This window comes from Neophocaena asiaeorientalis, unplaced genomic scaffold (assembly GCF_003031525.2).
Source record: "Neophocaena asiaeorientalis asiaeorientalis breed wild unplaced genomic scaffold, Neophocaena_asiaeorientalis_V1.1 scaffold37, whole genome shotgun sequence".
Lineage (NCBI taxonomy): Eukaryota > Metazoa > Chordata > Mammalia > Artiodactyla > Phocoenidae > Neophocaena > Neophocaena asiaeorientalis.
Window position 1 is genome coordinate 2,870,053 of NW_020174269.1, and position 20,391 is coordinate 2,890,443.

The following is a 20,391-nucleotide window of genomic DNA, read 5'->3' on the forward strand; positions in this document are numbered from 1 at the left end:
GATCCTCCCGGACCGGGGCATGAACCTGTGTCCCCTGCGTCGGCAGGCGGACTCTCAACCACTGCGCCACAAGAGAAGCCCTATTTTCTAATTTTAGAAGAAAGATTAGAACTCACTGTAAGGTGAAATTTAATCTGCTTTAAAGTAACTTTCCTGTATATAAAGTTAACTACAGATATTTGGAAAATACAGAACTATATAGATAAAAATAAAAATCATGCATAATCCCAGTATCAAAAGATAATCACTTTTAACACTTTAGCCTATTTTTTAATTAAAAGGATTATTCTTAATTTACCTCATTATGCCTCCACTATCTCTTTTTTTAAAAAATGGTTCTGAAGAACCTACGGGCAGGACAGAAATAAAGACACAGACGTAGAGAATAGACTTGAGGACAGCTCGGTGCTTTGTGACCACCTAGAGGGGGGATAGGGAGGGTGGGAGGGAGATGTAAGAGGGAGGAGATATGGGGATATATGTATATGTATAGCTGATTCACTTTGTTATAAAGCAGAAACTAACAAACCATTGTAAAGCAATTATACTTCAATAAAGATATTTAAATATATATATATATAAAATGTATAACTGAATCACTTTGCTCTATAGCAGAAATTAACACATTGTACATCAACTATACTTCAATAAAATAAATTTTAAAAAATAAAAGAAAAAAAGTAGTTTATCTTTCATTATCCATTCAATCTCATAGATAAGTGAAGACTAGAAAATAATGAGACTACTTTTTAAACATATCAGAATTTATACATGCAAGTATTTTTTTACTCTGAAGATGCAGCTAGTAAAGAAAATATTTTTCAGAATGGTTCCTTGAGAACTACCTTGAAATTCGGTAGGTATACATACTAATCACTATCTTAGAAATGGTCCCCAGTGGACTCTAATACAGCAACATTACGTGACAAAATTTTACCAGACTCTTATTGTTTGTTCCTGTTTTCTTCCCTGAGTCTTTCAAACTTCCATATTTACACATTAAACATGAATTATGTTGATCATCTTCAGAAATTGTCTACTATTAAGAATTCAGGAAATCCTACCCATGAAAATTATCATAAAAGTTTGCTACAGAAAACAAATGCATTTCTAAAAATCCAATTGCAATATAAGATTCTGTAGGTCGAACTCTATCTTTTCAGCAACCTCCATTTGAAAAAATTTAGAGATGTATTACCATTAAAAATAAATTGACTTAAAGGTATAATAAAAATGCCACCTAAGAAATCAAATTTCTTAAAACTAATGTTTAAGATAAAATTATGAAATATCTGATAAAACATGTACTAATTCATAACAAATTGTAAAATCCCAATACTGACTTTTTTCTAAACTACATTTTCTTAGGACCAAATTACACGGTAAGGGGTTATTCTTCCTATAAAATCTAATTTCACTCCTACCTCTGGTCAATGCTCATTTTCAAAAACCTTGAAATATTTAAGTGGGTTTCTAAAGTGAGTACTCTCTGAAATACTGAAAGCACCTTATGGATGCAAAATGATTACGATTACGATGATGATGATGGCTATGACAACAACAATGATGATTTATCTATGCTTCTAAGAAGGAGATACTAAATTAGTTCCGTGTTCCCTATAAGATCTCCATGGTGAACAGAAGGCTACATCTTTCTATACAATGGAATTTTGAAAAAGTACTTATGTAATTAATTTCTTAAGATGTAGATCCACAAACATTATACGTCCTTTACAGCAGAACACTGATACTATCTAATGTCATCTAGTTGTCAAAATCAGTGGTTATTTTAAAAACTTTTCCCATTACTGGCAGGCCAAACCTAGGCACGTCTTTCTTGATGTAAGAGATGGATGAGATGAGTATCTCACTCCAGCCAGAATCCTTACACTCTTCGTGGTTGGATCTCTGCTTTACTTTACAGCCATTACCCAAAGGTGAAAAAGGAGAAGGAGATTGTTCAAATAAATGCCGTGTCCTGGGCCCTGCCTTATCTGCCTTTTCTGTACTTCTTCTTTATATGCAGCAGCATCTCTTTCACTCACCTTGTCCCCAAGAGCTAGTGTTTAGCACAAAACAAGCTTTATAAGTACAATCAATATCAGATGAAGTAATCACAAGCCGTCTCATTTTAATCAGTTTGGTATACGTTTAAAGTATTACACAGTTTAGTATACGTTTAAAGTATTACACAGTATTACAAGATGCCCAAGATTTTCACTTCTCTTAAGTCTGCATACTCTTCCTTGTGCTGTGTTTGGGGTTATAATTCTTCTGGCTAGTTCCACCCTTCAGACTAAGGCTGAGGTATTTCCTTTGGAAGAACAAGTTCTTTTTCCCTTTTGAGCCCCGGTTCTGGTTTTAAAGGCTGTTTACACAGAATGATGCCTCCCTTCTACCAACTAAACATGTATCCTTCTGGTAAAGTTTAAGGTACTTAAAATCGATATTTCCTCAGGCTCCAGGCCCAATTCCACTTCCTCCACACTAAGGAAACTGGTTTTCCTCCATCCCAAACTCAATCTGCATGTCTTTTATGGTCAGTTCTGCACAGTGTTTTCCCAGCCCCTTCAAAACACAATCTCCTCATTCTTAAATGTTATTTTTCCCTAAAGAAAACCTACTCCCCCGCCACTTTTTGTTTTTTTTTTTTACAATTCTATTTCCTGATGCCATCAACTCTCTAAAATCACATTTACAGTTCTTCTAAAAAAACACTCAATATACATCACCTAGCCAAGGATAGGCCACTGCTCTTCCTTAAGAATTAAAAAAAAAAAATTCACATTTTCATTTTTGCCCAGACTCTTTTGCTCTCTTATCTTGTATTTCCTTTAATTTACAATAAATTTATTAATGGAACTGAATTCAGTGAAGGGGATATTTAGCCTTATGATGTGTAACTAAAAGTTGCAAAAGAGAATAATGTAATATTTCTATATATTTTTAAAATGCTATATGCAGAAGAGGAATTTTTCACTTATAGAATTCTTATAATGAATTTTGTGGAATAATTACTACTTAATTTTTATAAATCTGCAACTTCACAAATCAGGCACACTTAAAGATAAGAAACACCTTTAACATCCTGGAGTTAGGACTACTCTCTTATCCTAAGTTTCTTCAACAAGACTCACAAACCCATTTGTATTTCACTTTTAAAGTGATGAGCCTACTTCCCAAGACAAAAAGAATAATTTCTTAAGTACCAAAGGAAAAAAATGGATGGTCCAATGCATTTTTCAAGAACAGTGGTTAAGAAGAAAACTGACAATATAACTTAGTAAAATTATATAGTAACTTACGTAATCATGGAAGGCTTTTGCTTCACTTGAATGTTCACATGTTTCCCGTCTTTCTGGAGCTGCACAGTAGAGATCCCAAAATACACTAAAAAAGTAATTATGGTAACATTAAGAAAATCATATAATGTCAAATGAGAGATCACAATTCCAAAAATTAGAAGACAAATGTTCTTTACACAAAATGTGTTTTCTTCTTCAGGACAAGTATTTATTTGAAAGATTTAAATACAGACAAGGCTCGTCAGGTAATAATAGGGTATAACCCAGCCATTGTTCAGAAATGCTAAGATTTTTCCAAAATGAAAATTTAATTTAAAAAAATTTAGACTGTCATTCTTAACTGTCTATTTATATGACTTAAACACATGATTGAAATAATTATAATACTTTTCACAACTTCCCCATGAAGAATGAAAAGGTTTTAAAAATACCAATTTAAGCATTAAGGAATTAAAGTAACTTTATTTATAAAAGTGGAATTAATTTTTTCAAGATAATTTTGTTGTCCAATCCCCAGACCGATACCCTACCCTGACCGTTAAGTCACACCTGTCAAATAAATATATTTTCTTAAAATATCCTCTGGTTTTCCCTTGTAATTACAAAGACAGGTTAGTAATTTTGAAAATTAAAAAATTCACACTAACTTTCTTTTTTTCTTCCTACTCAAGAACAATGGGAAAAAGCAAGACGGAACTGGTTGAGAAAAAATAATTAGACTGCTTACAAAACATATGGCCCCAGTCATCCTCCCATTTATAAAATTAACAACAAACGTGAGCAAGGGATTAAAAATCAGCAAAGCAAATGGCTGAAAGTACTGGCAATAAACAAAGGTAATTTTACTGATCAACAAGTATTTTTTATTATACATTTCCCACTCTATAGAATTGGAAAGTAGGCTAAGTTGAGTGGTTAACAGCACAAGTTTTGGAATAGGACATATTTGAGACAAAAGCTGGCCCTGCCGTTTACTAGCCCTTTTTTTTTTAATCTTTATTGGAGTATAATTGCTTCACAATGTTGTGTTAGTTTCTGCTGTACAACAAAGTGAATCAGCTATATGTATACATATATCCCCATAATCCCCTCCCTCCTGAGACTCCCTCCCACTACTAGCTCAATTAGTTTAAACAGAGAGGAATTTCCTCCTCTATACAATGGGGTTGCTGAGAAAATTAAATTATACAAAATAAACACAGGGTCTTATAGTAAGCATATTATTAATAATATCATCAACACTATAATTAGCTTGCACAAAAGCTTAAAATGCACACATATTGTTAAGGCAGGTCATTGGGCTGAGGGCACAGTTAACAATGGTACAATAAAATTTGGTAAATCAAACTGGTCTCTTTGTTTTGACCCTTGAAGTCTCATTTAACCTGGGTCTCTCTCCTCAGTTAGGATAAAACATTCTGTATGCCTTATAACACAATTAATTCAGTAAAATAAGATTACCCTTAGAGGTGAAAAATATGAAAGATTAAGTACTGGTGTTTATTTCCTTTTAAATTTCTACAATAAGCAAGAAATACAAAGCAAACAATAAAGACCAAATTACTTTAAATAAACTTCAATTCCTTTAGGAGAGTGAAAGCAGTTAGAAGTTGTACCTGACCTCCCTCTATCCCTTTTGGGATAAAAAGTATAAGAATTATACATAGACAAGGATACAGCTTAAAGTTTTCCACCTGGATCAGGTGTGTTATGAATTACAGTATATTACAATTATTCTCATTTTCATGTTCTTAAGGAACTTAAAAGCTCTTAAAACCAAAATTTTATAATGGTTGTCTTTAAACTGTATTTAGTTTAATCACAGAATATTATATGCAATATTATGACAATGTTTCTCTTTATGGATTTAATAGAAGGTCAAAAATTTGCAAGAGCCAGATTAAGGATAATAAACCAAATTACTAAAGCAGATAACTTTATATATCGTATTTCTAACAATCCTACGTTACCTATACATTTTTTTCCTTGAATAAAGGTAAAGAAGTATATCCTTTTAAACTCATTTATCCAAGGGAGAAATATACGGTTCTACAATAATAGAGACATCAATACTCCACTCTCAATAATGGACAGAACAAGCAGACAGAACACAAGCAAGGAAATAAAGGGCTTAAATGGCACAATAAACCAACTACATCTAATAGACATATACCGAACACTCTAACCAACAAAAAGCATACATGTTCTTCTAAAGTTCACATGGGACATTTTCCAGGATAGATCACATGTTAGGGCACAAATTAAGTCTCAACAGACTTAAAAAGATAGATATCATACAAAGTATGTTCTCTGACCACAATGGGATAAAGTTAGAAATCAATAACAGAAGGAAAACAGAAAAATTCACAAATTTGTGGAAATTAAACAACACACCCCCAATGGGTCAAAGAAGAAATCAGAAGGAAAGAAGCTAGCAGAAGGAGATAATAAAGATTCAACCAGAGATAAATGAAATAAAGAATTAAAAAAAAGAAAATTATTAAACCAAAAGTTGGTTCTTTGAAAAGATCAACGAACTTGACAAACCATTAGCTAATAGACTAAGAAAAAAGAAAGAAGACTCTAATTATTATAAGAAAAAAGAAAGAAGACTCTAATTTTTAAAGATTCCACAAAAAACTGTTAGAACTAATAAATGAAAAGTTGCAGGATAAAAAAATCAATATACAAAAGTCTGTTGTAATTTGTGATGTTTGTTTTTGTGAATCTACACTAAAAATGAACTATTATAGAAATTAAGAAACAATCCCATTTACAAATACATCCAAAAGAAAAAAATACCTAGGAATATATTTAGCCATGGAGGTGAAAGAGTGATACATTGAAAACTATAAGACATTGATGAAAGAAATTGAAGAAGAAATTTAAAAAAACAGAAAGATTTTCCATGCCACGGATTGGAAGAATTAATATTGTTAAAATGTCCACACTACCCAAAGCAATCTACAGATTCAATTCAATCCCTATCAAAATTCCAATGGCATTTTTCACAGGAAAAATAACCTTAAAATTTGTATGGAACCACAAAAGACCCTGAATAGCTGAAGCAATCTTGAGAAAGAATAATAAAGCTGGAGACTTCCCAATTCCAAACTATACTATAAAGTTATAGTAATCAACAAATACAGACTTCCTCTCTCTACAACTTGACATGCTGGAGGCCCAGGAGCTTTTCAATTTCTCTAATCCAAAGCCTGAAACCAAAACACTATCCTTGAAATTGTGGTAGATTGATATTCATGAATAATGCTTTAGATTTACAGTCTCTTTATTCCTAAGCAGAAACAAGCGAAAAATCTCTATTTTAGAAATGAAGAAGATAGAGACTAAATACAGAGAAGCAAAACTTGCACAGTACTGAAATCTTTGTTCTTGTATCATTTTTTATTATTAAGATTTCCCCACCTAAGTTAAAAGAAAACACAGGATTCCCAGGTTGAGGATCTCATCCAAATACTTTTTTCCTTCTATCCTGAGGATGTGAGTCAAAGTGACTAGCTAGCTTTCAATTTCTCTAGGGAACATAGAAAGCAAAATGGTTGTCAGAGAAGTCTACGAGGGTGGGTAAACATGTCAGATGTGTCCCAGAAGATGGGATGCTAACGTAATTATATAACCTTCATGCCACTGGCAAGATCTAGAATTCTATGAAAATAAAAATTAAAAGAAGCAAAAAAAACCCTGGGGAAGACATTTTTTCCTGAGGAGCAAGTCATGTTATTATAAGTTCAAGTCTTAAGATAACTAAGGAAGTTATTTCTTGTTGACTGTCCAAAAAATACATTATCAATTAGCGTTAGCTACTCTTAACCTATATTGAAGAAAACTGTCCATTTGTAACGCTCCGGAGGGTGGTGAAATGTACATGTACCTGCTCATCACCTTAGAACTTCCACATACCTGTACTTGTATCATTCCTTAGCACTGCTTAATACTTTCTAAAATGTAAGCATTAAATTTTGCCCCACTATCATAAAATTCTCACATAATCCTGGATTAGTAACAAATTCATATTTTAAAGTATCATCAAAATAGCTTACATTTAATAAGTATGTGCTAAATTCAAGCATCATATACTAAACATTTTCCATCATTTAATCCTCCTAGTATTTTCCCATTTTATAGATAAGGGAACTGAGACTTCAAAAGGTTAAATAATTTACCTAAGTGGCACACAAGTGGCCACACAAGTGCCACACAAATGGCAGAGCTGGGCTGAAACTTTTTATCTTACATTGTTTTGCCTCTAATGTGAGTATGGTATTAAAAATTCTTATTTCAAAGATGCCTTATATTCTGATTATGGGCAGGTTTATACAGCTCTGGCACTGTGAACACCATCAGCTGTTACAAGAGTGTCGTAGATATAGATACCTGTCCTGGATGAGACAGCAAACACTTTGTTATCCTACCTTCTACCCCTGTACTCCAACTCATTTCCTGAGTAACCTATGGCAACCACCTCCTCACCCTACACAAGCTGCCAGTGATCCATGGATGCCTCAAGACAGACTGGACTCAGAAAAGACAACTTTTCTGAGTCATTTGTATCTATTGTCTGGAATTAGCCACTCATGATGCTCAAAAGGGGGCTGTAATTAGTGTCTTATTAATAGTGGGCCACTAAATTCTGCTCCCTTTAAGAAATAATATCTGTTTCTGAGATAAGTACCGGTTACAATTCAGAAAACTTTAATCCTGAGTTTGATCTTGAGCAAATACTTTTGTTCCTTAGTTTTTTTATGCAAAGAGAAAATATCTGTTATGTATTTTACAGACTTTTGTGCAGATACAAAGATGATTTACACTAAAGTACTTTTAAAATAAGTACGAAGGTATTAAAAGTATTCTAGAAAAGTCTCATAGAGTTATTATGGCCAGAAAGAAAGTTTTCTTATTAAGTAAAATTTGCCTCAATTTCCTTTCTAATCCTTTGCATTTAATGGAAGATTCCATCAGTTTTTTTTTTTACAATGTCTTCTCCCCACCAAATCTTCCTCTGTATTCCACATTCCTTTCCTAGTCTCCCAGACACATTTTGCTTCTCCCCTACAGCCTGACCACCTGTGTTCTTTGCTTTCTCTCTTGCTAATACTATTTATTCCCTTATCACTGTGATTATACTCTTCTTCTATCCTAGTTGTTGCCTACATTGTCTTATACTGATGTTTAGTTTAACTTAATTCAAGTAAATAATTAGCTACGCCATGCCTATTACAGGCAAGAACTAATGGGTAAGAAGTAGTCTACCAATTACAAATATTACACCATTCTAGTAAGCCTGCTGACTAATTCCAATGCTATTATTTTCACATAAGTATTTGGTTATTCTTAGCTATACCTGATGGCATCGTTAGATTCTAAAATCATTACAGGGCTAGCGTGCTGCAAGATTTGACTTTCCACTGCCAAGTGACAGAAACTGGATTCTCGTGATAATCTTAGTTATTAGTTTACTTTCTCTGCAATGTTATACGTATTTAATTACAGGATATAAATACATGAGCCCAAAGTTACTTCAAAAGGTGTTTTACATATAATATTAAATAAAACTGAGTCACAGTTTCTGCCATTAAAACTTTAAATAGGAAGTTTCAAAAAGTGTGTATCTTTGAATTACATAAATCTAAAAGGACATTCATTTCAGAGGAAAGAAGTTTCTTGGCATTTTTATTTCTGAAATTCATGGAAGAGAGTTGGGAATTTTTATTAAAGCATACTAAGAGGAAATATGCTTTCAAGAGGGATTTGATCAAGGTAAATGCAATGAACACAGGAGGGAGGCCTAAGAAATATAACAGCACTGCGGCATGGTGCAAACTGGGAAAGAAGAAAATAAACGATAAGGGAAATCATATCAAAAACAGGAAAAACAGCTCCAGAAAGTAAAATCACACACTTTCCTCTATCCCATACTAAAAGGAGAAATTCCCCTCCTCCTCTCTCTCCAAGGCCTTTGCCCCTCATCTCTCCTGTAGTTTATTCTGCATTTTTGTGCATGTTTATTGCTCTTTTCACCTCAATCTATATACATGCTCAAATCTATTCAATTTTAAAAATAAAAACATTAGGTCCTGTTCCATTGTTAATCCTGAAACTACTACACACATCACCGCACACTTCAACTACTCTCCTTAACCTGGAGCTGGAAAAATGAAATATAACAGCCTTCTAAATTTCACTTTCACTACTCCACTGAAACTGTTCTCCCCAAGACCACCAAAGTTCACTTTACTTCCCGATTCAGGAAAATACTTGTTGTTGTTTTTTTGGTTTTTTTTACTTTTACCTGCTGCAGATTTAATCTCTCCTTTGAATGCCTTTTCTGGTTCCCATACATTATTCTTTCCTGATTACCCTCCTTCCTCTCTAAGTATTTTCTTTTGAGGCTCCTCTTTATCCACCTTCACTTAAAGGTTGACTTTCCCCAGAGTCCCAACCCCAGGCCCTGCTCTTACTTGTTACACTGGCAGTTTCACCCATGAACACTCTTCACTACAGTATAGTCTATGCTGATAATTCCCAAACCATTATGGGCCTGTCTCAGACCTACAGATCCAGAGCTCTGACTGTATAGGGCATCTCTCTCTGAATGTGACATAGGCATCTCAAAATTTAATCTGTCAGAGCTAAATCATGGTCTTTTTTCCAAAGCCTGTTGCTCGCTCTATACTCCCTCACTCAATCAATGGCATCAGTGTTCATCCCACCATCCAAATCTAAAACTTGGAAACTTCTTCATTCACCTCCAATCTATTCCACTCAGTGTTCACTCTCTGGGGTCCATCACCTAATAACCTTTCAACTGGACAATAACAACTGCCCTGTAAACTAGACTCTGCCTCTGCTCTCAATCCTCTTCAATCCATGTCTATGGTAATGCCAAGTATCTAAAAGCACAAAGCTAATCATGTCATATACCTTGTTTAAAATTTTTGAGTTCTAGTCCAAAGTCCTTGATGCACTCCAGGACTTCATAGTCTGACCCCTGCCTTTGTTTCTAGCCTTATATTTTATCACTTCATAGTACTGCATCTACAATTCTACTGATCCAAGATACCTGCCTTTCTCTGAATGCATGAGGATCACTTTTAAGATTTCATGCTAACCATTCCTTGCCCTAAATACCCTTTTCTCACTCAACTTTCAAATCAACTCAGATTCACTTTCCCTGTGTAGCCTTTCCTACCTCTCCCAAGCTGATGTAAGTATTCCTCCTGTATTGCTATTATAACCAATACATACCTCAGTTATAATACTATTAATTGTTTATCTCTCCTACTAATTAGTTCCTTGAAGGCAACATAATTTTGCATAGTAAATATTTGGTGAAAAGGCTTAAACAACAGGAAAACTCCACTTGCAAATATTCTATAAAAGACAGAAGTGAGGGCTTCCCTGGTGGTGCAGTGGTTGAGAGTCCGCCTGCCGATGCAGGAGACACAGGTTCGTGCCCCAGTTCGGGAAGATCCCACATGCTGCGGAGTGGCCGGGCCCGTGAGCCACGGCCACTGAGCCTGCGGGTCCAGAGCCTGTGCTCCATAGCAGGAGAGGCCACAACAGTGAGAGGCCCACGTACCGCAAAAAAAAAAAAAAGAAAAAAAAAGAATAGATAATACATCAATGGGACAGAAAAGAGAGCCCACAAATAGTCCCATATAAATATAGTCAACTGATCTCTGACAAAGGAACAAAGGCAATACAATGGAGCAAAGATAGTCATTTCAACAAATGATACTGCAACAACTAGACAACACCCCATGCAAAAAAAAAAAAAAGAATGTATACACTAGAAATTCTTCACAAAAATTAACTCGAAATGTATCACAGACCTAGAGGTAAGGTATAAAACAATAAAACTCCTAGAAGTTAACTTACAAGAAAACCAAGATAACCTTGAGTATGGCAATGATTTTTTAGGTATAACATTAAAGGCACAATACATAAAAGAAATAATTTAACAAAACTAGGTTTTGTTAAAATTTAAAACTTCTGTTCTGCAAAGGGCAGTGTCAAGATAATGAGAAGACGAGCCACAGACTAGGAGAAAATATATGCAAAACACACATCTGATAAAAGACTGTTATTCAAAATACATAAAGAACTCTTAAAACTCAACAATAAGAAAAAAAAACAACTCAATTAAAAAATGGGCCAAAGACCTTAACAGATACTTCACCAAAAAAGATACACAGATGACAAATAAGCATATGAAAAGATGCTCCATGTCATATGTCATCAGGGAAATGCAAATTAATACAATGAGATACCACTACACACCTATTAGAATTGCCAAAATCTGGAACACTGATAGCAACAAATGCTAGCCAGGATGTGGAGCAACAGAAACTCTCATTTGTTGCTGGTGGGAATGAAAAATGGTACAACCTGTCTAGAAGACAGTTTGGCAGCTTCTTACAAAACTAAACATATTCTTAGCATATGATCCAGCAATTACACTCTTTGATATATACCCAAAGGAACTAAAAATGTATGACTACATAAAAACCTACACGTGGATGTTTATAACAGCTTTCTTCATAATTGCCAAGCTTGGAAGCAACCAAGATGTCCTTCAGTAGGTGAATGAATAATTAAACCATGGTACATCCAGACAACGGAATATTATTCAGCACTAAAAGAAAAGAGCTATCAAGCCATGGAGAAACTTTAAATGCATATAACTTAGTGAAAAAATCCAATCTGAAAAGGCCACATACTGTATGATTTCAACTAAATGATATTCTGGAAAAGGCAAAACTATGGAGACAATAAAAGGATCAGTGAGTACCAGGGGTGGAGGGTGGGTGGGGAGGGATGAAGAGGCAGAGTGTAGACTTTTAGGACAGTGAAAATACTCTGTATATTACTATAATTGTGGATACATGTCATTATACATTTGTTCAAACCCACAGAATGTACAACACCAAAAATGAACTGTAATGCAAATTATGGACTTTGAGTGATTTAGTGTGTTAATGTAGGTTCATCAATTACAACAATGTACCACTATGGTGGGGAATGTTGATAACAAGAAGGCTATATATGTGTGGAAGCAGGAGGTATAAGGAAAATCTCTACCTTCCCCTCAATTTTGTTGTGAACCTACTGAAAACTACTCTAAAAGATAAATAAAGTCTTAATTTAAAAAAAAACCAAAGGGACCACTGAAACAGCTGAAAAAAAAAGTCAGGCCTCTGCTGGATTTAAGGCTCACAGTCATGGCTGGCTACACACAATGATCAGGAAAGCTTAGGATCTGGGCAGTTTCCTGGAAGAGGGGATCCACAGCTTTTCATCAGTTCTCAGAGGACCCCATGACTTCAAAATTACTAAGAATCACTGATTTATATCGACAAAGTAGGCACCTCAAAAGGTACGTTAGTATTGATAGTTTTAGGGAAGAACATTAAAAACACTGAAAATAATGTACCTTTTGCATGTGCTAGATTTAAATTAAAATAAATATGGTCTAAAAATATTTATGCGCATTATTTACAATTTCTTTGATATCTCTAACTAAGTAAAAATTTCTTAAAATACCAAAACCACAGAGGAAGAGTTCCCCTGAATCTAACAGCCATAGAAAAAGGAAGGGCAATAGCAGATTTAAGAGCTATACCTTCTGATAGCAAAGACCAAAAAAACTGAAGTCTGATGGAAGCAAAAAGCCAAAGTATTCAGTGAGTTTTTATCAACCATTTACAGTACGAGGATAGGTTAAATTCATGAGGAATAGGTGCAAGAATAGGTGCAAGAAATAGAATTAATTCTATAATGAAAAACTTAAAATTCTCATTTTGTTAACCCACTAATCCAATAGGGACAGACTTCTAAAGTGGTTTCTTGTGCCACTTTGCAGACCTAATAGGAAACATACAAAATATAAGGGTGTCAACAAGTGGGAAACTCAACTACATTCAGCAAATAATTAAGCGTTTCTAGTCTAGATCTAGATATCATAAATACAGACTATGTAAAATGAAAAACTGACTTTTATACCACTATATGTTACAAGAGGTCAGTCTTAAACCCCAGGAAAACAGCACAATGACACTGCTTAACTTCAGTGAACCGTTGTTCCAAATAAAGGAACAACTCTGAACCAAAGGACTGCACCTGTTCCTGCCATACGTATGTGAGACAAACAAGGGAAACCCACAACCACAACTGACCAAGTGTGGTTCTATTCACCATGGAACTTCTAGTAAAGCACGTTTTCAGGAGAGAGATTAAAAAGATGATGGCATGAAGTAACGGACCAAGGAAACCACGTGCACGGCACTAGAAGAGAGCTTTTGTTTTTTCTTTTGAATAAGATGTTGAGAGATGAATGTATAAAGTACTGAACAGGAAATGCTCCTAACTGAAGAAATTTTTTTAAAATGAAAGAAAAAGAAAAGCCTAGCTTGTCCATTTGAATACCTAGACTAACAAATACTGCTGTAGAAAAGTCACATACCTGGGCATACTTGTACCACAATAAAATTTATAAGTTCTGATATCAACTGGGCCTTTAATACTGACTGACCATCTTTGTGTACATTCCTAGTCAGTTCTAGCTCTGAGTCTATACAGAATTATTTCAAACTTTTTTGGACTATTCTCTCTTAAAAATTTACCACCATCACCACCACTACCTTCAGTAGCCTCGGGTTTAGATGAGGTCACATGGGTGGGGCCCTCATGGGCAATTAGTGCCCTTATAAAAAGAGACACCAGAAAGCTAGTTAGTTAGCTAGCACGTGCTTGGTCTTTCTCTCTCATTCTCTGTTATGTGCTCGCTCTCTCTTTCTCTCTCTCTCTCTCTCTCTCTCTCTTTCTCTCTCTCTCTCTGCCATGTGAGGACACAGTAAGAAGGCAGCCATCTACAAGCCAGGAAGAGAGTTCTCACCAGAAACAGACCATGCTCAGCAGCTTGATCTTGGATTTCTAGCTTCTAGAACTGTGTGAAAATAAATTTCTGTTGTTTAAGCCACCCAGTCTATGGTATTTTATTATGGCAGCCAGAGCTGACTAATACAATATCATACTTATAGCTGGAGATTCCACACACTGGTCACAATTCCAGCTTGATTTAATAGAAGTATCTTTAAGTTAAATAACATTAATGCTGGTTTTGAGTTTATTTGTTTTTTATTTTTCTAAGTGCTACCTTTCAGAAAATAACTGTAGAAAATGATAAAGTATAAGTGAGAGGCATGAAATCATAAACAGGTACAGTGCAGGCCTACTGAAATGCATCATCAATCTAGTGAAAATGGAATTAAAGATACTTACCACCACCAAGAATGTAAGAATCCTGGTGGTTCCCCCAATGTGATGTTTTTTTCCCATCTTATCTAAAATGAATAAAAGAGATATTAAATACTTTCCTAATAATACTTCTCACACATATTATAAAGCAATATTTTTCCATTTAAAATATTATGATAATATATAAGATTTTCATGTTATTCTTTACTCAAGTTTTAAAAATACTCATTTTATATTGTGATTTGCTGACTGGAGAGTTTGAGAGAAGATGCCACCATTATTTTCCTGAATTTGCTTCCCATTGTGCCATGATTTCAGAAGATATTTCAGGATCTTAAGGCACATGAAAATCACCATTATTAACACCAATATGAAAATCAGTTATCACCACTAACCCAGAAATTTGCAAGAGACTGGGCTTAATATGTAGACTCTAAATTATACTCTAAGGATTGAATTTTTTAATAAGTTCCTTATTTGAGGGGATGGGAGTAAGAAGGCATATGACTTTCATAAGAATTTTTAAAAGATGGTGACATAAAACTTTCCAATTATTTATATTCCAGAGGAGTTGGAGTTCACTATAATAAACATTTAAAACAAGGTCAATATTCTCAAAATTACAAGTTCTGACTAAATGCTTTTACAAATTAAATTTAAAAACTGGAAAGCTGTGTGGGTGATTATACAGTGCCTTTTTTAAGCATTGGATCACAGTCAACAGAAAGGATAAAAATCTTTGCATTCAGGGAGATAATAATTTAGTAAGGAAGATAGATCATAAACAAGCAAACAAACAAAAATAGGAAATTGTATTTACATTAGAAATAGAAGGTGACAAATGCTGTGGAGGAAAACAAAACAATGAAGGAGGATAAAGAGAAAAGGTAAATGTAAGTTATAATTTTAGCTAAGGTGATCCAGCTTTGAAAACAAACAATCCTTATGTATAAGTATATCCTGTAGTTTTTAAATAATTAAAAATATTTAACAATACTCCAATCAATAAAATGTGCCCACAGGCCCTTAACACTACTAGGAAGTAAACAACTATAATTATAGATTTCAAAAAATTCAAGGAATCCTTTCTATCACTTACTATGGAAGAAGTTATCCCAAAAGGATAAAAACCAAAAACATTTAAAAATAAAAACTCAAGAAGTGGCCCTAAATGTAAAAATAGAAAAAAAATCAAAACCTTTCTAAGGAAGAGATGCAAAACTTAAGTGCAATTAAAATAACTGAAACTGATCACATGTGTAGAGTTCATATGTACACAAAATATAAACCACTGGGAACCTTGACAAAGACAAGTAATTTGCTCTCAAAAAACAAACGAACTTTCTAAAGATTTGAAAATTATATATGTGATAACCAGTTTTTAAAAGGGGGCTTCCCTGGTGGCGCAGTGGTTGAGAGTCCGCCTGCCGATGCAGGCGACACGGGTTCGTGCCCTAGTCCGGGAAGATCCCACATGCCGCGGAGCGGCTGGGCCCGTGAGCCATGGCCACTGAGCCTGCGCGTCCAGAGCCTGTGCTCCGCGATGAGAGAGGCCACAACAGTGAGAGGCCCGCGTACCGCAAAAAAAAAAAAAAAACCGCTAAAAGGTGAACTCTAGCAATTAATGAACTTGAATTTATAAAGTCTAAATGTGATCTATGAACCAGAACATGTTATATAAATGTAAGCCTGATCTATGAACCAGAACATGTTATATAAATGTAAGCCAGATCCTAGCTTGAATTCTCCTAAGCAGTAACACTCAAAAAAAATTTTTTAATCTATACTACCTTTTATCCGATAATTTCAGTTGATCAATATTCTATCTTTTTGGTTCATGAAAAAATAAGGAATGGTACTTAATGAATCTTATGAGAAATAAAACTCTGATGTCCTGCTAAAGTTATAATTTAGTCAGAAACCTGTGTCTCATCTTTCTCTCAATCCTTTCTCTTACCATTTTTTCACTAGTCTTCTTGAAAGGGCACAATAATGGACCTCACAGATGTGCCCCATACACACTAATATTCCTAACCCCTGGAATCATCCTAAGCATATAAACAATAAGTTTTTTAAAGTAGTGTCCTTATGTTTCATCTCAGTTCATCTTGACTTTACATAATACAACTGTGAAATAATTAAAAGGAGAATGTGAGATGACTTATGAAGAGTCAAAATAGCATGACTAGCTCTCAGTGCCAGACTGTGCTGGAGGTTGGATTAGACTCACAGTCTAAATGAGTCCCACTGCACCACATCAGCTACTAAGCAGTCTCCTTCCTGTACCTTCACAACTTCCACAACCAATCATCAGCTATTTCAGGAGATAAGGTACTCTAGGAAAATAACTATAAGATTTATATTTGATATGGTCTTTCACAAGAGGAAGTCTGAAGGTAATGAATCTGTATTTTAAACAGTATTACATCTTATTATTCCTAAGAGAAATTCAAAATGTTTCACATACATCATCTTTTTCAACCTCAAACATCCTTTACTATATCATAAGTAAAGTTCATCTTTCTCACTTAAATTGCAAGTCTGTGGCAGAAACAGCTAAAACTTTGGTCCATCATACTGAAGTTAACACAAAACTCACAGTTATTCAATGAACAACTAACATTTTAGGTATTTGCAAAGAAGAGATGGTTATACATAAGAATATGTTTCCATAGTGAATGGTATTTTTTGCTTCCAAACTAATTACTACTCTAGATATTACTTGTTTAGAGAAAGCATGAGATGATGCTCAAGAAAACAGAACTTGATCTATAGAAAACTTTGGCACATTTACTGCAGCGTTTTTAGAAACAATGAAAATTAGAAACAACCTGAAAAACATTCACCAATAGTGAATGTAAAATAAATTTTCATGCTTAAATACTACAGAACAGTGTGTAATCATTAAAATGAATAAGATATATCTACATGGAAAAAGAGCCATGCTATACTGGTTTTTCAAGCTGGAGATTACACAAGGTTGGAGAACAAATACATAATAGTATAAAACCTTTCCTGTTTAAAAAAAATGTGTGAATATGTACGTGTGCATTTGGGTGTATGCATATTAAAAATGACACCAAACTTACAACTATTATCTCTGGAAAAAGCTAAAGGAAGACTTTCATTTTAAAATCATATTCGCATCCAAATATGTAGTTTAATTTTTTTAGCAAACGTGTATTAATGATGGATGGGGTTGAGGAATAGCCAGAAAATACTTCTAAATGTCAACAGTCATTTTAGAAACAATTCTTCTACTATTTATGAAGAGGCATTTTCTGTTGTACTGAGTTTCATGGGCTTCAGGCTTGTTTAGGTGTTTAAGCGGCATCTATGCAAACAATCTCTCTCTCTTTATTCTATTTTTCCTTCTTGCATTATTCCAGGCCCAATGTGTAGTCCCTAGTCCTTAGGTTTTTTGCTGTTTAATCATCCACCTCCCTTCCTTCTGACATTAGTCCAGCTAAAGGCCGTATTTTCCTGTAACCTTGTAAATCCCAAGGCCAATTCCCACTGCCATACTCTGCATCTGAGGGCCTTGTCTGCGATTATGCAGTGTCTCTATCATATGATCTAGTGTTTTCAGCATTTCTATGTAAATGCACAGCCAAACATTGAATCATGAATGAAAGGTGTATTGGCAAGAGTAAGACATGCCATATGGTTTATAACTGAAAATTATAAATTACAAACTATCACTCTCTGATAGCAATTCTTCTTCTAGGAATTTATTCTATAAATGTGGTCACATGTGAAAAATTATAAATGAAACAATTTTCATTGAAGCATCATTTGTAATTGCAAAAGACTGGAAACAATCTAAATGTCCATCAGTAGGGGGCTGGTGAAATATATTATGGCACATTTCATAGAATGAAATACCCTACAACCACAAATCGAGAATTATAAATTTAATGAACCAATATAAAACAACTGAAGTCAAACAAGTAAAACAAAAATCAAAGCACAGAACAGAGTGTATAATAAAAAAACATTTGTGATACACACACATACAAACATACACACACACACACACACACACACACACATTTACTTATCATCTCATCATCATTTGCTTCCAGCAAGGTATACTGGTCAGTTACCTATTATCTCTCAGCCCGAAACCCACCCTTCCTATACTCCATTCTACACTTGGTGCTTGGATTCTGAAAATTACATTTCCTAGGCTCCTTGCCAGCCAGTTTCCTGTTAAGTTCTGCTATCAAGGGACACTAGTAGGAGATCAAAAGGCAGGAGGAAGAAGAGAAGCTTCCTGCCCCTGGCTCCAAAAGTGTAGTCGCTGGTTGCAGCAGGAGCAACAAAGCCGAGGTGGGGCAATTCTGGATGTCGACAGCACCTTTTTTGGGGGGTTCCAGCCTCGTCAATGTAGGACCACTTTAGACGGTCAAGAGCATCTCCAACAGCACAGCAGTTCATGTGAAGCTCATGGGATACAAACTTTACAGAGTATTCCTAAATCCTTTCATACTTTTTGAAAACCAATATTAAAAAAATTAATACCCTGAATGGATAAAGCTAGTTCCTCTGTTAAGAAAAGAATGCATACCTATGTACACATTTGTTGCTAGACAAAATCCTGAGACTTCTAATTTAGATATAATCCACCTTTCCTACTAATTTTCTAAAACCTTCCATGTATAGAAGTATTGGTGCATCCATACAACTAAACTAAATGTAAAAAAAGTAAAAATTTTTACATTCTAATTTAAAAAATTAAAGCTGATAGATGTATAACAGGAAGAAAAATCTGACTGTACTTTGAAGCAGATATAATCCAAAACTGTGCTGTTCAACGTGGTACTCATTAACCACATGTGGCTCTTTACATTTAAAATTAATTGAATATTCCTCAGTTGCTCTAGCCACTTTTCAAGGGCTCAGTAGTCACATGTGACTAGTGGAGAACTTACTATACAGCAGAGATTAGAGATCATTTCCAAAATCATGGGAAGTTTTATTGAATAGTCCTGCTTTGCTTTAGAAGGAAGGTAGAAGTCCTCTTAAAAAGGAATACTCTTTATTGGGAAAACTCCTTGATGCATATGAAGGAAACAGGAAAGTTAAGGCAAAGAAAAGGTATCAGCCATAAGGAGGAGAAGCAGCAGGGCTGTAATACTTAGTGAGAGCAAGAAATCACAGCAAGAGAACCATACTGTCCTCCCTCCCCCTAGTAAGCCCCAGAGATGTTGGAGAGGACTTGAGACAACCAATTATATTAGGGATTAGAACTGGAGCCATCTTGCTAGAAAAGGTAACCCCAGGAGGTAGGAGGATTGTGGGTCATCCAGGTGACAGATACTTGGAGCACACACGTGCACGTAGGATATGTATTTATACTTGTACTCTAAAGAAGTAAACTACACAAGATAGAAAAGAGGGGAATCCCTTGGCAGTCCAGTGGTTAGGACTCAGGGCTTTCACTGCCAGGGCCCAGGTCCAATCCCTGGTCAGGGAACTAAGATCCCACAGCAAATAAAAAAAAAAGAAAAGAATCAGTCAAGTATTAAAATAACACCTTTCAGCACTTACCACATGCCAGGCCCTTCAAATCACTTTACATGTACTAACTCATTTAAACCTCAGCACCACTTTAAAGAATTATTATCTTCTTTTTATAATTAAGAAAACTGAATAAGTAAATATAATGTAGAACGCAATTCAAATCCAGCAGTGTGGCCCTAAAGTGATTGCTCTTACCCACTACACTATGTTGCCTCCAAATTAAAGTTCAAGAAACAGGTAAGGTAAGGAAATTATTATTATTATTCTCTCTCTTCATATAGGT

General features: G+C 34.8%; 1 protein-coding gene across 3 annotated transcripts in view; it reads right to left on the reverse strand.

Annotated features, from left to right (window-relative positions):
- The window catches only part of SSBP2 (single stranded DNA binding protein 2), a 287,990-nt gene that overhangs the window by 193,370 nt on the left and 74,229 nt on the right, over window positions 1-20,391 (reverse strand). For all 3 annotated transcript variants that reach the window (XM_024755704.1, XM_024755702.1, XM_024755703.1), the window contains exons 3-4: window positions 14,607-14,668; window positions 3,306-3,390 (exon numbers count right to left, since the gene is read on the reverse strand). In XM_024755704.1, the coding sequence (XP_024611472.1) occupies window positions 3,306-3,390; window positions 14,607-14,668 (147 nt within the window). The remainder of the gene's footprint in view (window positions 1-3,305; window positions 3,391-14,606; window positions 14,669-20,391) is intronic.